This window comes from Diprion similis, chromosome 1 (assembly GCF_021155765.1).
Source record: "Diprion similis isolate iyDipSimi1 chromosome 1, iyDipSimi1.1, whole genome shotgun sequence".
NCBI lineage: Eukaryota > Metazoa > Arthropoda > Insecta > Hymenoptera > Diprionidae > Diprion > Diprion similis.
Genome location: NC_060105.1, coordinates 6,208,947 through 6,227,036, shown reverse-complemented (window position 1 = coordinate 6,227,036; position 18,090 = coordinate 6,208,947). Strand labels below are relative to the sequence as shown.

The 18,090-nt window shown below is 36.2% G+C and overlaps 2 protein-coding genes across 4 annotated transcripts; one reads left to right on the top strand and one right to left on the bottom strand.

Moving 5' to 3' along the window:
• The first annotated feature begins 345 nt into the window (after positions 1 to 345).
• On the top strand, positions 346 to 2,214 carry LOC124409458 (guanosine-3',5'-bis(diphosphate) 3'-pyrophosphohydrolase MESH1). Its single transcript, XM_046887108.1, has 3 exons — positions 346 to 747; positions 894 to 1,225; positions 1,848 to 2,214. The coding sequence occupies exons 1-3, from the start codon at positions 456 to 458 to the stop codon at positions 2,004 to 2,006; spliced, it is 783 nt and encodes a 260-aa protein (XP_046743064.1). The 5' UTR covers positions 346 to 455; the 3' UTR covers positions 2,007 to 2,214.
• A 99-nt stretch (positions 2,215 to 2,313) lies between these two features.
• On the bottom strand, positions 2,314 to 16,609 carry LOC124405645 (short neuropeptide F). Of its 3 annotated transcripts, none has more exons than XM_046880721.1 (7): positions 16,486 to 16,609; positions 7,532 to 7,630; positions 3,988 to 4,169; positions 3,761 to 3,859; positions 3,570 to 3,650; positions 2,946 to 3,053; positions 2,314 to 2,771 (listed from the first exon to the last, which is right to left on the bottom strand). In XM_046880721.1, the coding sequence occupies exons 2-7, from the start codon at positions 7,620 to 7,622 to the stop codon at positions 2,709 to 2,711; spliced, it is 624 nt and encodes a 207-aa protein (XP_046736677.1). In that variant the 5' UTR covers positions 7,623 to 7,630; positions 16,486 to 16,609; the 3' UTR covers positions 2,314 to 2,708. The 3 variants fall into 3 exon arrangements, with proteins under 3 accessions (XP_046736677.1, XP_046736685.1, XP_046736694.1); XM_046880729.1 differs by lacking the exon at positions 16,486 to 16,609 and adding an exon at positions 14,255 to 14,265; XM_046880738.1 differs by lacking the exon at positions 2,946 to 3,053.
• Between the last annotated feature and the right edge of the window lie 1,481 nt (positions 16,610 to 18,090).

The following is an 18,090-nucleotide window of genomic DNA, read 5'->3' as shown; positions in this document are numbered from 1 at the left end:
TACAGCTGTAACCGTCCGTAGGAAGATTTGAACACGATAAAAAAGATAAATGATAGGTAAAATTTTTCCGATAGCCTACAAATATCAATTTATTCTTTGATAATTATAGTTTATTGTATTGGCGGTTTATTCTGGGCTTCCCAGCAATTATAAATATTCGTTGCTAACGAAAGCTCTGCAGTTTTCACCGAGGGTAAAAAGATCTGACAGTTTATCTTGAATCGCTAATCCGATATTTCGTTGGTAAGATGACGCTGCGAGTTATGCGTATATTGTCGTCTTAAATTCTTGACAGAGTCTTCGCTCTTGGTGTGAAAAACGCGCAATTCGTAACACGCGGTTCAAGCTTAGTCTCGCGTGACATTTGCACGGAGCAGTGTATTCATATTTATGAAGTTTGGTAATATCCCTCACGGATAGCGAATTGCGACATTTCTCTCTTTTAATATCAACCGATGGATTTCCGCGTTGACAAAGGATCGTTTCTGAGCCGATACGCTGACAAGGAATTAGCCGCGGATCGTGCGGAAGAGGAGTCCAAAAAATCCGAAGATTGCTGCAACGCCGACAGAGACGCGATCAACGATCCGTTGGTAATACCCGGCGAGTGTGGATCCTGCTTGAAACCTATAACGAAAGAGGAACTTCTTTCGATGGTGTTGAAGTGCGCGAACTTTGCTGCCGAGAAGCACAGTAACCAAAGGAGAAAAGACGCCGCTGAAACACCCTACATAAATCATCCCTTGGGTGAGAAAAAACCTGAATTTGAATGAGCCAACGTTCTTGCAGCGTTCAAAGAGCTGCTCGTTTTATCCACGTTAGATTCCTTCTTTACCTTCTTATTTACCAATCGCCAGGAGTAATCGTCCATTTCCTTAATCCCGCCGTTTCAGGGGTTGCCAATATTCTGGCGAACGAGGGAAGCGTCCACGATCCGGTCACGATACTTGCAGCCTTGCTCCACGACACGGTCGAAGACACGGACACTTCCTTCGAGGAGATAGAGAAAGAGTTCGGCGAAACGGTGATGAAAGTTGTCGCCGAGGTGACGGACGACAAAAGTCTCCCCAAGGCGGAGAGGAAACGTTTGCAAATTGAAAATGCAAGGAACCGAAGCGACCGAGCTAAACTGGTCACCTTGGCCGATAAGATTTACAACTTACGCGATATTCAGAAGAGTCCACCGCTAGGATGGAGCGATATAAGAATCAGGGAATACTTTCAGGTGCAGCCTGAAATCCACTTGGAATTGTAATTTTTGATACGACTGTCTTCTCTTTCGAATTCGATGGGAGAGAAGGGTAATTGGTAGTTGAAATCTGGACTTTCGACCAGATTCTACGATAGCTTCGTCCGCCATCTTCAATTTATGAGAGAATTTCTTTTCGCCAAATAACTCACTCACTTTCAACGTTTGACTAACGATAAAACTTATTGGAACTAAACTTGTAGGAAATTTAATTCTCTACAACTTTGGTGATAAAAAATTTATCCCCTACGATCGATATTTTCCTACTTAAACCATAAATTCAAGATGGCGGCCGAAGTTACTGAAGAATCTGGTTGAAATTTTCAACTCCGACTATGAATGACCCCCCCCCCTCCCCCCAACAATTAGAAAAAGGAAATAGTGTTATCAAGAAATTACAATTTCAAGTTTTCTTCTTATACATAGCGGCTGGACTACGACACATTTTATAAATGTGGGAAACAGCACCGCTTGCCTTACATAAATATTGCCCTACTGGTCCCATCCGTTCTGTAACAATCATTCTCTCGAGTGCATGTTTTTTTTTTTTTAATTATGGTCTCGTGATCTGATTATAAGTATTTTTTTTTATTTCCAGTGGGCAAAAAAAGTCGTGGACAATTGTCGTGGAACAAATTTAGCCTTGGAGAATACGCTTGATAGTATATTTGCGAAACAGTGCAAGGAGGCGAAGAAAAATTGTAATTGCACAAAAAGACTATCTCCCGTCTGCGATGAATCCTATTTGTGCATTTAACGTGATAAATTGTCAAGGTACAGCTATTATAATACATTTCTTCAAAGCAAGTTCCTCGTATGTATCAAAAATACTTTTCTACTAAATTATAATACACAATATAATGTGAAATCAATTCTATGTGGTTTAAATCGCGTGGAGCGTTATATATAATTCATACTGACAATGAATGATTTACACAAAAATTTATATTTGGATTAATTTGGCACAATTTAATTTGTTCAATTCATACTTTTAGGTGCAGAAATAATAATTGCACAGGCAGAAAAAAAAAAAAAAAAAAACAAACAAACAAATAAGTTAAAAAATTAGTGTTAAAAAAGACATTCCCAGGAATAACTTAAATGAATGAAGAAATAAAAAAATTAAATAAACTTTACATTGATCTGTATAGTTTGGTTTTCTCTGAATTACAAACAAATTGAATTCATTAACATTATATGCACTGCACACAGGTAATAGATGTGTTTGTATATATTAGTATTATTGTTCTTATTATTATCATTACTATCCTTATTATTATTATTATTATTATTATTATTATAAATTTTCGGCTGAAAAATATGCAGATCAGAAAGAAGACAAGTATATCGTTAATAGCAAACTTTTGCAACTGCATCATAATGTTTATGTGTAGGTATATAATATATAATGATAACGTTAGAAGACGGAGATAATTTTCTTTCCTTACGTCGCGCGCAATTAATTCTCTTCAACCACCGCTGCTGATTCCTTTTCTGATGTCGTTCCAGGTTGAACTTCCGTCTAAACAAATATCGAACGATCGATACTTTATAAAACAATCGTCACTTACAAAAGTCAAGAAGAACTAAAATACCGAAATATATCCGAAATAAGCAATCAAATTCGAAGCGAAACGAACGTGCAAAAAAATAAAGGCAATCGAAATGAAAAAAACTAATTCGAATTCTCACGTACCAAACCAACCGAGCCACTCTGCCTGCCGAAACGAAGTCTGTAGGACGGCGATCTGACTATCTTTCTGTCTAAGTAGTCCTCGCCGGAAAACGAACTCGCAAGATCATGCTGCAATCGATCACACAAATTTTAGTGCCCCGCGGTTAGGAAATTACATGAGACTTTGAGGGGCGTTGGATAAATTTTTCGAAGTTTTTCTCACGAGAAATGGAATCAGTGGTTGAAATTAACTTTGCATGAACTTTTCGAACATAAATATTTTCCTCTAATTTCTAAGTTGATTTTACATTGTAAATGTAGGTACTCCAAGATCTTTTCGAGTGAACGACTGATCACTCTCAGTAACTATTCTCAACTTGTTCTTAGTGAATTTTTTATGAATAAATTTAATTCAACAGGTCTGCACGTAGTTTTTTGTAAATTTTATATTTCACGTTGTTACTCGAGTTTCAGTAATATTAGTGGACATTGAAAAACTGTTAAAAATTCTCCGTGTGAAGTTATCTATGAATAGTTTTTTGCACGCCGAATGGTAAAAATTTTCGGGGGATTCTACAGATACATACAATAAACTCACGCACCGATGAAAAATATTAATAATCAAATCAATGACGTTTCACTTACATTCATAAGGGGATCGCTGCGACGTCCAAATCGCAGTCTAAAAGATGGCGACCTGCTCGCCTTTCTCACCATGAAATCCTCCTGGAAAAACGTTCGTCAGTGTAAAATATTCCAATGAATTTCCAGATAATTATTGCAATAAGTAAAACGTGCTTCGTGCAAATATTTTCAATATTCACGTGAACAGTTACCGAAAGTTCAGGATCGCTGCGCCGACCAAATCGTAACCTGTAAGAAGGCGATCTCACGGATTTTCTCTCAACGGAATTATCTTGGCCCGAAATATCATTCTGCGAAGAGAAAGAAGTTTTCAAACGAATGACGTGTAGTTACAAAAAAGAGAAAAAAAATTACCTACCAAGAATTTAAATATGTCCTGGTTGAATTTTTTACTTTAAAAAATTTCAATTCGACTTACCGACATCAGAGGGTCGGAACGGCGGCCAAATCGAAGTCGGAACGAAGGTGAACGCTGAGATTTGCGAACCATCAAATGCTGGATGGGAATATTCCATAATTTGACGCCGTTGGGGTCTTCCTGTTGCTGGAGTGCGTTGTACAAATCACGAGCATCGTGCCCATCCGAATCCGACGAAATACCTGCAACGAATAACAACGGTTTATAAATTTTTCACGTCAGAATTTCCTCTCCTGCACGCATTAATAATTCCTTGCGGACGCTTTCGCCTTGAATTTTTCCAACCATCGATCGGTTTGACCAGCTACACGTGTATAGTGTCGAATGAAATAAAAATTGAAGGAAAGTTTGATAGAAAGAAGCAGAATCGATTCACCGTCAGTGGTAAAAAAAAGGAAAAGGTAGTAAAGAAAAATTCTTTCCGTTCCAATCATTTAAGAAGAATAACGCGAGGAGAGAAAAATATTCAACAAGATGAGGTGATAAGGGAGAGATAATTGAATTATATCTTTATCGAGCCTAATGAGACGGAAGAGCTGGGGAAAAAGAAAAAGGAAGAATCTGGACGAGAAACACTCTAATTCCTCGTTGAACCTACACTCCGTTCTCGCCCCGTGATAATTATAAGCCCAATTTTCTCCCAGGGTGAAGGGCGAATTGAATCACTCTGTCACCCCTTAGGGACAGTTTCGAAATCAAATCTAATGAAAGTGCTAAACAATTGAACGCAGTGAGTAGGAATCGAGTGAAGCTACTATATTCTCCGATAATCGTTTCGACCATGCGAAAACGAAAAGGGGGTGAACATTATTTAATTGCCGGATTAATACTGTTGGAAGAACAAAAGAAAATCTAACAGAGCCCCGAGTATAATAATCATTATCAAATAGGCTGAGGCGAAACTTCATTGCAATAATAATTACCATAAAAAAATTAACCAACCCGCAAAAATAAAAATAAAAATAAAACAGCGATTTGCGTATGAACAAACTCCGATCATCTTCTAAACGTTCACATTTCCAAACTCCTCGTGAATTTAGGGTGTAAGCTGTGTAACAGGTTTCAAACTTGTATATGTATGCTTACGTATGTACATAGGTGGATGTGTAACATATAACGTAGGTACACTGTAGGGATGGCGCAGAGCACAGTGGAGGGTTAAGAGGGGTTAAGAGACCCGCGTCCAAGGGAACACACGCTCCACCGGTTTTGCATAAGCAAGTTAGGCTGGGATGGGATGGATAGCTCGTAGACACCCTACAGACCCTCAGCCATCGCCATATGCCGAGCTGCGAGAGACCTTCGGGCTCTTGTTATTTTTTTCTTGCTTTTTCTGCTTTTCTTTCTTTTTTTTTTTTTTTTGCCATCCCCATTTGGAGACGTCATTGATACCGAAGTAACTCACGTTTTGACACCGGGAGGGCATTTGTACGAATTTTTTTATAGAGCGAGTCACCTTTTCGCAAGTGGAAAATGGCCTCATGACGTCAGGGCCTGGGTGTCGGTGCCATTTTATCCCATTACCCCATAATCCAAATTTTCAATTTCAATGAAGGGAAATCGTAATTCTTGAGGTTTCAAATTATTTATGTCACGCGAATTAATTGAAGGTAATCGATAATGCACTTGTGCTACTTTACTGCGTACATGCGAAAAAATACGGTCAACGGTCAGCTGGCAGTCTGGTTGCATTAGTTTGATTTTTTTTAACGGATGACACATTGCAAGATCGTTTTACTTGACGACATTGGTATGAATTACGATCGTGAGAAGGTGGAGCGTTTTCGTGAAAGCGAGTCGATAAATTTAATCGAGGCCATAATATATTTGGGACGTTTCCTTTGGGAGGAAAAGCTTCGTTGGTTTTACTTCTACTCGGAAAAAACTCGCTGTGGATACAGGAATAGAAATTTTCACGAAAGGATATATCTTTCATCCAATTTTAAAAGGTCGATGTCAAAATTTTCAAGTTTTCATACTTAAGTAATACCTGAGAGGAGAATCGTTAGTTTTTGTTTTTTAAATCGTTAGTGTTAAGTTCCATTCAATTTTAAACCAACTTGATCCTCGAATCATTTAACAGAGAATTAGACTATTTTACATAAATGTGTCCGTTCAGTGAAACTGGAGCTCAGACGCGGTTCAATGAAAGTTCATATACAACGTAACCCAAAAAGTCATCCTTTAGATATCTTTAGTGGCTAAAGTTTTGGCTTACAGCAAAAATTAATTAATAATCACTAAAAGCGGGCGAGTGAAAACAGTTTGAAAAAAAAAAAAAAATTCGAACTCTTCCCCGCGTCACTTAAACGTAAAAAAATATCGAATTTAAGGAAGATTCTTAAAAATTGAATTTGAGATCAGATATCCTTCCGCGGGGAGAATCTTTTTAATAATTACAAAAAAAAACTCGCAAGCCAAAAATAAGTATAAAATTGCTTCCAAGCATACAGCCTACAGATTTTTACAGCCTAAGCAAAAAACTTTCCTCCCATCTAGAATCTATATGCGAATTTCCCCTACCGCAGGAGCCTCGCCTCGCAGAAAAGGGAGCGATCCTTGCAACGAGTTGAACAATTCCAGTCGTAGGCTTAGGCACTTGAAACTCAAGTGTACTGGGCACTCAGCCACGGTCCTAATTTTGCTTATTATACTTGTTAGCCAAGGTTCGTCGCGTCGCGAACCCTAATATTATAATACACGGAATGCCTAGACGACTTGAGAGGGAAAGAGAGAGAGAGAGTTAATGTTGTTGAATTGACGTTGCCTAAAGGTAACGTAACTCTGCAGGACGCGGCTGGAAAGGACATCAGCACAGTGGTATGTAAGGACAACCGAAACGATTAATGAAATAGCCGCTGGGGAAATCGCTGCCCTGCCTGCTGAGCGATTGCTCTTATGAAATTTCGTGCAGGGCTGTTGAAGGAAGACGAATTTCATGAGAAATAGATTGATGGAATGGGATATAACGAAGAAAAAAGACTTTCCGTGTGTACGAGGAGAATCTGTACCTATATACACGCTTAATATTAATTAGTTATCAAAACTTCTCGTCCCTGCAGGAACGATATATTTGACAAAGAAAAAACGATTGTGGAGAAAGGAACTTGAAGGATAAACTCACTTTTTTGTTTATTAAAAAGAAAGAGTCAAAAAAAATATATGATTTTCGAAAAAGTATAACAATTTTCAAAATCACCCCCTTTTAATATTCAGCAATGATAAAAAGCGAGGCTTGAAATTAATGGACGAGATTCTTATCGGAATAAGAAATTTTTCAGGTATCGTATTATACATCGCATGTATACACGTGAAATAAATGCTCTAATTAAGGAGTATACGGGCCGTGATCGTAAAAACGTAAAACCCAATGTAAATTTGATCGGGAGTAAACGAAGGAAAGTCGATATAAAAAAGAAAAAAGAAAACCTGTTCCGTTGGGGTGCAAAAAGTAAAAAAAAAAAAGAAAAAGACAAAACCGAGTGTAAAAAAAAAAATAAAAAATGGGATTATGGGAAGAATCGAAGCGTATGGGTCAGCTTACCGTCGTAATCGGCGTATTCGGCTGTATGAACATCCGAGGCGATAACAACGACGAGTAACATCGCGGCAACGTAGCTTTTCGGGGCTGTCATAATTGGCACTGTAATTAAATGAAGAAATGGAGAATTGTTAGTAAGACATTGAGAGACGAGGTCGTGAATCCTGAAACAATGTTTATTAATTAAACTTGGGTCAAGAACACACTGTAAATAAATTGTTTTAAAATGATTATACGCTTGGAAAAATAATTGTTGTATATAACCTCGAGTCTTCCTCGGACTTCACTCGCACATTTTCACGCACGTTTACGCGATTTTCCGTATGGCCGTAGCGTACGGCGTGTTATCTTTAAAAATCGATCAGCGATATTATACCTACTAGTCGGGATTTCAGCCTTCATACGTTCACGGATTGTCTATGCCGTGGCGTATGTGTTGTGCAAATTTTACTGATATTTTATGGTGTATTCATGGGCATGAGGTACGTAGGACACCCGTTTATATGAACATAAGTGAATTTATCAACTGACCCGGTGATGATGAACGAGGTGCTAACGCGTATAAAGATTGCGAATAATGGCCCAGGTGGGTATACAAAAGGTACTTGTCAAATTGCACAAATTGAAATTCGTATCTTTGACGTATTTTAATATTGGTAATCTATTTTATTATTAAATAACTGTATTTACAGTGTAGTTATTAGGGCCCGTAAAAAAATATATATATAATAATAATAATAATAATAATAATTCACGATATTCCATCATGGCAACCCCTAAAAAAATTATTTAGGTTAAAAGAAAGATATATTTTGCGAAAATATGAGCGATCTAGGTTACATGGACAGTCGGACTTATTTGGTTCTTCATTTTTGTTCGCATTTTTTTTTTTTGTATATATTTGTGAAGAAACACGTTGTAGCACTTCAATTATTATTTCTTCCCTGACATTAAAATTCAACCCAAACATCAAGATCCACAACACAACGATGCATCATCCGGGAATCTCATTCTCCTAATTTAAAGGTTCCCATTAAATTATAAATATTTCACGAGATTGAATTGATAATGAAAAAGTCGTCAGATATACTTTTCAAACATCAACTGAAGCCTCGATCTCCTTAGTGACGTAAATTGATGTTATATGATTGATGTAAGCAATAAAAGAAAAAAATTCTGTTCGCGATACTCCATAAATTGAAAAAAAAAAAAAAAAAACGTTTAAAAGTAAAACGTAGAACAATCATCTTTTCACAGAACCTTTTTTCTTAACCCAAACAAATTTTTCAGGGGTTGCCATGGTAGAAAATCGCAAATTACTTTTTTCTGAAAAAACATAGTAATTATAGTTGTCAATACCATCAATTTTCTACTTTATATTGCAACATTGAATATATTTTTCTGATTTGCTAGTTTTTTAACAGTCAAGTTAGACCTCAAAACCAATTTATCACAATTCAAGTACAAGTGACCGCATGCAGATTTTTTTGCTAGATTTTTTTGACACAATTGTACAATATTTTATTTCTCTTCGTACACCCGTATTGTAGAATCATATTTTTCGATTATGATAAAGGATGAAAGTAATTTATGCGGACTGAATAGTACATCCATTGCGACTAGAAATTTCTCTTGACACAAATTCGGATCCACGTTGCTAGTGATTATTATTGTATACGCGACTTCCCTGCGATTGATAATCTAATTCCTTATACCTACTGTGGGTCTGACGTCAGTCAGTCAAAGGAGAATTTCTGCCAGTATAATCTACGATTCGCGCGTGATTATGCCTACGGAGATATTTCACGGGGAGGTGGAATGATGAAAGTTCAGTGGCGTAGCTAATTCTGACATATTTTGGAAACTAACGATCACTCTTTGTACGCGGGCTTAGGCACAACTGATAGTGTACAAAATTACCAAATCAAACTGATCAAACGGTGCTGAAAAAAACATGTAGAACTTGACAGAGGTGAAAATTTTCACCTTTTCGTAAATTGAGGGGGAAAAAGAACGATGTGAAAAAAAAAATTCAATGACACGTGTAGTGATAATAATAATGATAATAATATTTAAAAGTGTATATTATACACTGTATAGGTATATATGCAGGCAGTCACAAAAGGCTGAAAAATTAGAGAGGGAATTTCGAAGCATACGAAATTATACGTTCCCAGAATAAGCTTGTCATTTTTATTTTATTCGCAAACCCTTTCGAACTCGAAACGAATTCTTTCAACGAAATTACACCTCATGTGAATAGCATAGTACGCGTATCGTTGTGAACTAGATGATCTATATGGTTGAAAATTATACCGATTCCGAAACACTTGTTCCATTGGTTGGTACATTACAGATACATGCTCAATGGTATATAGGATATAGATTGGAATAAAAGGGTTCGGAGCAAATTGCATTAGGTACGTGGGTACACACGACACATATGTCATTATCTTATATACATATACATATATATAAATGAAGATGTACGTGATAGCTGCAGAATAAAGAAGAAGGAAAAACAAAAGAAAAACGTGACTAGCTCATATTTCACGTATATATATATACATGTATATGTATAACATTTCTTACGCCTAGACTAGATTCGAATTTCCATTAGGCAGGTAAATATTATCACCCTGTAAACCCAATTTCCGTTTACGCGCGAGTAATGTTATTTGAAGAATAATAAGAACGTCTACCTTGCACCGCAGAACGGCTTATTTACCTACCGGAAATTACTCTTCCGCCATTCTCGATGCGGAAGGTACGTACGTAGGTAACTATAGGTACCTGGTGATAAAAGGACTCTTTGAAATCACATTACACCGCGTAATCGTACAAGAATATAAAAAAATAATCTGACACATCGTACCTGGTTCGTTGGATGAGTGATAAAAAGTTTCTTTCTTTTTTTTTTTTTTTTTCATTGCTTCTCTCGCCAAATTCTATAAATTGCAACTTCGGTGCCTGAATAAGCGGTAAAATATTATACCTATTTACGATAACAGTAAATATTACAGGTAAATATGTGGCACAATGCATACATTATTATTCAATAACACAAGGTTCCACTTTCGTCCCTTTGCCCCGATATATGGGTGAGTAAAAAAGTACCCACAATATTTTATTTTACAGCCTAATAGTGCTGTGCCTCTACGTTACACGCTTTTGGCTTTTACCGAATTTTAGGACCATGAATACTTTGCGTTATGGGCAACTGCCGAACTGTATTACCGAAAATTGTGGAGCACAGTTATTACGAGTATTTATTACTAATCTCAAATCTCCATTCGCCCCTTCAGAAGCATAGACTGTATAACTGATGGAATTGGTATACATTTGTGAATGATAAAACGAGACGTTTGAGCGAGGGAACCCATTACACCGACACAACACATTTACAAACAGTTGGAAAATGATGACGAATAGAACCTGACGTCGCAGGGTTGACGCTGTAGTTGAATTTTTTTAAATTCCTGATATCTCCAGGTTTTTTAAGCGCAAGGCTGCATTCCTCCGGATAACTTGTTTATTTATGAAAATTAAAATAACGAACAAGAAAATTCAATCCTGTGTTAAAAATTATTCATTTTCTTTATATCAAACTCTTTGTATTTTATAGACATCAAAGTTTTTCATTTGGTTAAAATTTTAATTTTCGTCTGATTATCGAAAAAATTCCAAAAAATATTTTCATCATTTTTTTATGTAAAACAGAAAATCCCATACAAATTTAAAGTTACATCGATTTTCAGAATGATTGGCATAGAATGTTTATTATATATAGTTTTCCGAATGTTATGTAATTCAGGCTGAAAATAAATCAATCTCGTTACGTGTACGTAAGATGAATTTGATCGATTCACGGGCGAGGTGGTTCGTTTTTTTGTTTGGTTTTATTTTCTTTTTATTTTCTCTCTTTGTGATAAATTTTCAAATATTTAACCGCGCGTTGTCGCGAAATTTCATACACGCAATACGTATCGGATTGATGGCCCCCCATGAATCTTCTTTGACAGGCCTTAGTCTTCAATGAATATAATTATTATTGTTTAAAGAAACGGGGTGAAGAAGGATTTACTTCAATTTCCAAACAGCGGTGTTTTTTTTTCTTTCTTTTGTTTTTGTTTTTATCTTTCCTCGTCTTTCTTTTCTTCGACGATAATGGCGTGAAAAAGTTTAAGAAATGGATCAAATCCGAATTGAACGAAGGCGATGCTAATAATTGTTTGCGAGGAACCCCCCCTCAATAGATACGTATAAAATCGTAAACGCTATTAATATCCACGCACATAAGCTTCACCTATTTTCTCGAAAACCTGGACATTCAATATTAATCAAATGATAGGAATCTACGGCCACGGTTTTTATTACCTACGCGTGCATAATACAAGGGGAATTACACACATACCGGCAGAAAAATGAGTGTAAATTTTCAAGCATATCGAAGCCTTAACATCGCACGGAGACGCGTATACGTATATATATATTATTATACAGTCATAGATAAGAATATGACGCACCGATCAATCGATAGACACGCACAACGCGTTTGCTAATGAGAAATATAACAGGAATTGGAAGCAAAATGTATTAAAAAAAAACAAGAAGAAATCATTTTAATCAACGGATTTTCATTCTCGTCTGCTTTAATTAATTTTATGACACGTGTACGGTTGCTAGGTATCGTGTGTTTATACGTTCCATTTATTTTTTTTTTCTACATTTCTTTTCTTTGGTTGTTTTAATATTATGTTACAATAATATCTGTTAAATGAATTGAAGTAAAAAACTACGTGTATAATAATTAAAAATTTATATACGTTTGCAGGAGTCGAACGATAAAATAGGTGGAAAAATTTCTTCAAAAATTCGTTGAATTTAGTTTCATTATATAACATAATTGAATAATTAATTTCAGCGGGATTATTAGGGCATATTGTATACCCTAATAACCTGCGGAGCCTGTCTCTGTCTGTATGTATGTATTAATTCACGCCTCACAGCGACTGCTCGACAAGTCTTTCCACCTTCTAAAATACGACGAAAATAGGTTAACCGTCGCTTTCAAGCAGCCTTCGGACGGGGCGCAAATTTTCCGTCCCCCTTAACAAACCGAACTGTGTTCCAATCTTGGTCCAAGGATCTCTCAACACCGCGGCTAAGTAGGCAATCGGCGGAGATTTCATCCCGGATATGAAACGACGCTCGACAAGTAGTAAGAGCGTTTCTAAGGCCAGACACGTCCTTCTTCCTATGCTTGTACACACATGTGCATAAGTCAGGATTCAATGGGGTATTTATTACATGGAGGCGAAGGTGTACATACGTAGGCACACCTCACACATGACGACATGCATATAATGTATCTACACACCGCGTGAAAACGCTTGCGGAATATTAGTTGTGCGAATTTTGAAAAGTGACGTCACGTATACGCGGAATTAATAATTACGTCTGAATAGCAATTTAGATATCCGAGAATCTGAGAGAGTGAAAGAAAATGAAAAAGGTATAAAGTCTGAAAGGAGAAAAGAAATAAACCGCGTTTGATTAGCTCGTTAGGTACTATCTCCGCAATTTGCAAAGAAAGAAAGAAGACGGAGACAAAAAAACAACAACAAAAAACAAACAAAAACAAAATTTACAATAATATTAAACAAATTTTCTCTCCATCGCTGATTGAGGATCTTCTACGGAATACATGAATAACGAATCGAATTGGTAAATTACGAGGTTTGTTTATCTCTTTTCTGTCTTTGTCAAATTTTTCATTTAGTTTAGTTTTATTTTTGTTTTTGTCTTTCTATTTTGCGAAAGGTATTAGACGCAAAAGACATTTGCGGAATGAGACCCTTGGGATTCTTCCTTTCATACTCTGCAGGTTCGTTATCCTGCAGAAACACCCCCTTCTATATACCTATATACATATGTATATACATATATATATATATATATGTATATATATACAACGCGTTTCGAACCGTGAAGTCTTTCAATCAGGGAATTTCTACATCGTGTTTGTATATATATATATATATATATATATATGTATATGTACATAGATAGAATGTAACATGGCAATTCGCGCAGGCTTTACGTACATATATATACCTACTTTGAACAGACGTATTACACTCGCAACTCTTTGGGCATTTGCATCTATGTATATCAATCGGTGGATCAAAGCGTGTGACTAATTGAAACGCAGTTGAATTACTTGTATAATTACTTTTTTTCACCTTATCCTTTCATTTCGTTTCTCTCTTTATCCTATATATTTTCTCTTTAATTCAGGGGTGAAATATGTCACACGCAACCGGAAACATACGTGAATAAATCATATATTATAATATATATACATACATGTTTTTCAAACAAAAATTATACTCGATCCTCGCACGTATTGTGGCTCGCAATACCTACACAGGGTGAATTTACAAATTTACATTTATATACATGTATATATCCGACTGTTCAAAAGATAATGTATAGAAATATTCAAAACTGTGAGACCGTGCCTAAGTACACCTAAGCTCGTTCGGCATTAACAAATAAAGCCCGACTGAATTCGAAAACCACTGGCTAATCCTCGTGTAACTTTGTTTATTCGCTTGCGGCGAAATTCGGCATGTTTGCAAATTGCCTCGCGGTTTACGCGTATTGTTTCCATCAATTGTCATTTTTACCTACCGTTTTTCAAAGATACCTCAATTTTCTCACCTTACTGCAATGCCTGGAAAGAATCGTCATATATATGTATTACCTGTGCTATAATATTAGAATTTTGTTTGAATTGTTACATTTTTTTCATTTCAACCCCCCTCCTCCCACTCCCTTCAATGTCGGTATACGTATAATAAACTTCCGTATTATTTTTTTTCCCGTTACTTTTTTCCACACGGATCTTTCATCGTTAGTCACGGCTGATTTTGTCACGTGATAAAATTCGGAAACTCGAGCGGAATAAATAAATACGACATCGTAAAACGGCCGTTATTATCATTACAATAATAATGATAATTATTATTATTATCGTTATTTCTTATCGTTGTACTTTACTTTGCGGAATATATAATTATGATTTTACTTAATTTTTTTTCCTCATTATATCACCGAGCGTATAATTCCTGGCGTGCGTTAAAGTATATGTATACGCTGTACGAAACGAGATTATGTACATAGGTATAATGTATAATGCATGGATTGCGATGGAAATTCATTGACACAAAGTGTTAAAACGTGTATATCAAGTTTCAGCTTGGCACCTACCGAAAAGTGAACCTGTTGTAAAATTAAACCGAGCCGGAAATTGCTCGCCTTACCCTTAGAAATAAGAAAAGAATCTCGTACAAATTGAAGAGGGTTGAATGCTGCATGGAGTGTATAGATTCAATAGTTTGAACGAAAGCTCCTGACATCGGGATTCGTAGAAATATTTTAGCGCAAGATTGTTCAATCTAAAGAACATTGTTTAGCACCGAACAATATACAGGAAAGAAACAGAGAAAGAGAGAGAGAGAGAGAGAGAGAGAGAGGAAAACGAAGAAACGGAAGAAAGGCTGAAGAAATATTAAACCTGCAAAGGTCGACGCTGAATAATTAATCTCGAGTATAAAAAATTAACTAGGGATTCGCTTAAATAATTTGTACACCATGTTTCGTTCTTCTTCTTCTTCTTCTTCTTCTTGTTCTTACCGGGGGTGTTTTTTTTTCCTATTTTTTTTTTTTTTTCCCCTCTTTTCCTTTCCTATTCTTATTTCGCGCCAGTGAAATTACGGCACTTTCATTTCGCCTCTGTAACGTGAACAGCGAGCAAATAAAAGCATTTGAAAAAAAGTTGGCACTTTAATTTTTACCGTTGTTTTTTGTCGGCCCACTTGCTGATAATTAATTAGACAAACATTTTTCGGAGGGTAATGTCGTCCTGAAATTTTTCGAAACTATCGAAGACCAATTCGAATCTCGCAGCATATAAATTAGTCGCTGAATAGCTGTGACGGAATTTATATACGATCGAACGCATGCCGTATTTAACCGAAAATTAAATCTCAGCTGTAGTTTACATGCCTGTTAATATTTCATCGCGATTTCACCTCATCCCTATTCCCGTCGATCGTACGCGTAATTATTTCAAATGTGCAGCGTGTATTCTGCGAACTTTACCCAAACCGCAGGCTCGCCTCTCTCTTGTAGCATATAATTTGATTATAATCTCGTTATTCGCGGTTCAACCCGACGCGCGACGCAACGTTGTACGTTTGATAAATTTCCTCTTCCAATCTTTGACAGATCGACGCGTTAAAAATACAAAGATTGAAGTAGTACGAAAAGTAAAAATTTAACGAGCAAAGAGCCGGAGGCTGAAACACATCCCTCGACATATCTCTCATGATTCTTTGAAAAATCGACGCTATTTGTAAGAAACGTGGAAGAATTTGAAGAAAGAAAAAAACTTACCGCCTATATTGTGTTGTTATATAGGAAAGGGTGAGGAAAAGTGGACCCCTTAAGATAATAACGCCTACAATTAGAATAAAATATTTACTTTTCATATGAACAATTATGTTAAATTATTATCTAGCTTTTTTGAGAAAAAGTAATCATAAATTCAAACGAAGAAAATTATTTTACTTTGAAGGTGTGTGAGTAAAGCACGATTTCAGACGTTTCGCGTTATGAGGTGTGCAATTACTCGCGTAAATGACTTTCGAATAATTCGTATTTAATTCAAAGTTCAGCAGGTTAATTTCATCCCTTGTTTTTTTAAAAAATTTTAAGATGCCCACTTTGCACCACCCGTTCCTAATATAACACAAGTCTCGGTGATATTTTTTGATACGATGAAGAAATTTGTAAATTTCATTAACAACAATCACAATTATATATATATATACAGTACGGATTGAAATATCGTTCCAGTAGCAAAAGAATTATCGAAGGCTTAGGATTACCTGACTGCAATAATTTGTAACCGGGATTTATAGGTCCTTCTACTTCTCGACGGATGTCAGCTAGGTCTGGGGGTTGCACACAGTCACCGGGATGGTATTATTATGGACTGTGGCGAAGGCTCGGCTCCCTTTATATAAATAGGAGGCACACGGCTTAGGGGATGAGGGCGCACAGGTGGCTGTTGGACGCACGTTTTCACTACGCGCACGCGTTCTTCTTCGTCCTCTCTGCAAACTTAAATCTCGAGAGCTGCGAGCACCGCAGATACACTCGATTTCCGCAAGTAACATTCTCGTTTATAATTTTTTATTTATTCCTATTTTTTTATCTTTCGTTTTTTAGATGCGTATGTTCTTTTACATGCAGTATATAAGCTACGAATCGAAATACTGGGAAACATTTTTTACCTAATTTTTAATTTTTATTAAGTAAAAAAAAAGGTGGGGGGGAATTATTTGATTTAAGGTAACCATAGTTTTCTTCTTTTTCCTCTTATTCCAGGTCCGCGGTGTCGACAGAAACGAAAAAAAGTACTTAGGTGAAATTAGCCGCAAGCATGGGTGCGCTCTTAGCCTGATTAGTGCAGAATTTTGTTTTTCTAGTTAATGAATAAATAAACGGTATCCTCGAGTTTCTCTTTGTTCGTCTGAGGCCTTTCATATTACGTATTACATGCACAAGTGAATCGATTGTAATGTGACACATGATGTAACGTAGGTATTTCATACACATGCGTGGATTAATTTTACATAATTGAACGAAGTAAACGATGACCTAAAAAGAAAAAAAAATAAAAAAAAAACTGTTCTTCCGCCGTGCCAAGCTTTGCAGTTTACAAGTGAATTTTAACTCCAGCATAAAAAATTTTAATTTGCTAAATAAAAGTTAAAGTTTCAACTGGCTTCTAGGAATCCGTTTTAACTTCTGAAAATTACTATTATTCAACAGTCGAAAGAAACTCTACAGAAAATTTAATATTTATCCCTCGAGTTCTGATCAACTATATATATTTAAGGTAAAATTTGAATTAGGAATCTGAAGTTCAGATTCAGGTTGTAACTACATATTAATAAGAAAAAATCAGACATTTAAGAATTGTAATATGTGGGAGTTTGGCTTAATTCGAGTTTGTATATAATACGAGTAATCGTGAACAAAACCGGCGTAAAATTGTGTTTGGACAATATAAATAACGTCCACTCGACTCGGTGGCCCTAGTTATCCCTAATGCTCCTATAAACATCCGTATATGCGTTGTACCCATAATGGTTGTAGGTACGAGACTCGAGTGACGGCTGACGGCTGTGTTAATTGCCATATAACACGTATATCATTGGATTGGATAAATATAGACAAAGAGTTAATGGCGGTGCGCGTTATATATATTGAGTTATACCGGCCGGCGACCACAGAGAAGACATTACCGTCGTATATAATACGCATATGTAATTGTTTGCCTGGAGTTTAGAGCGTTTTCTTGGTTAACCAAATTATACATATTATGTATTACCGGGTAAAAGTAATTGTGCGTGCAGGAAGGATTAAAGGGAAAAGAATTAGGAACTTCCAATTATAATTATTGTATAACGAAAAAAACGAAGCTC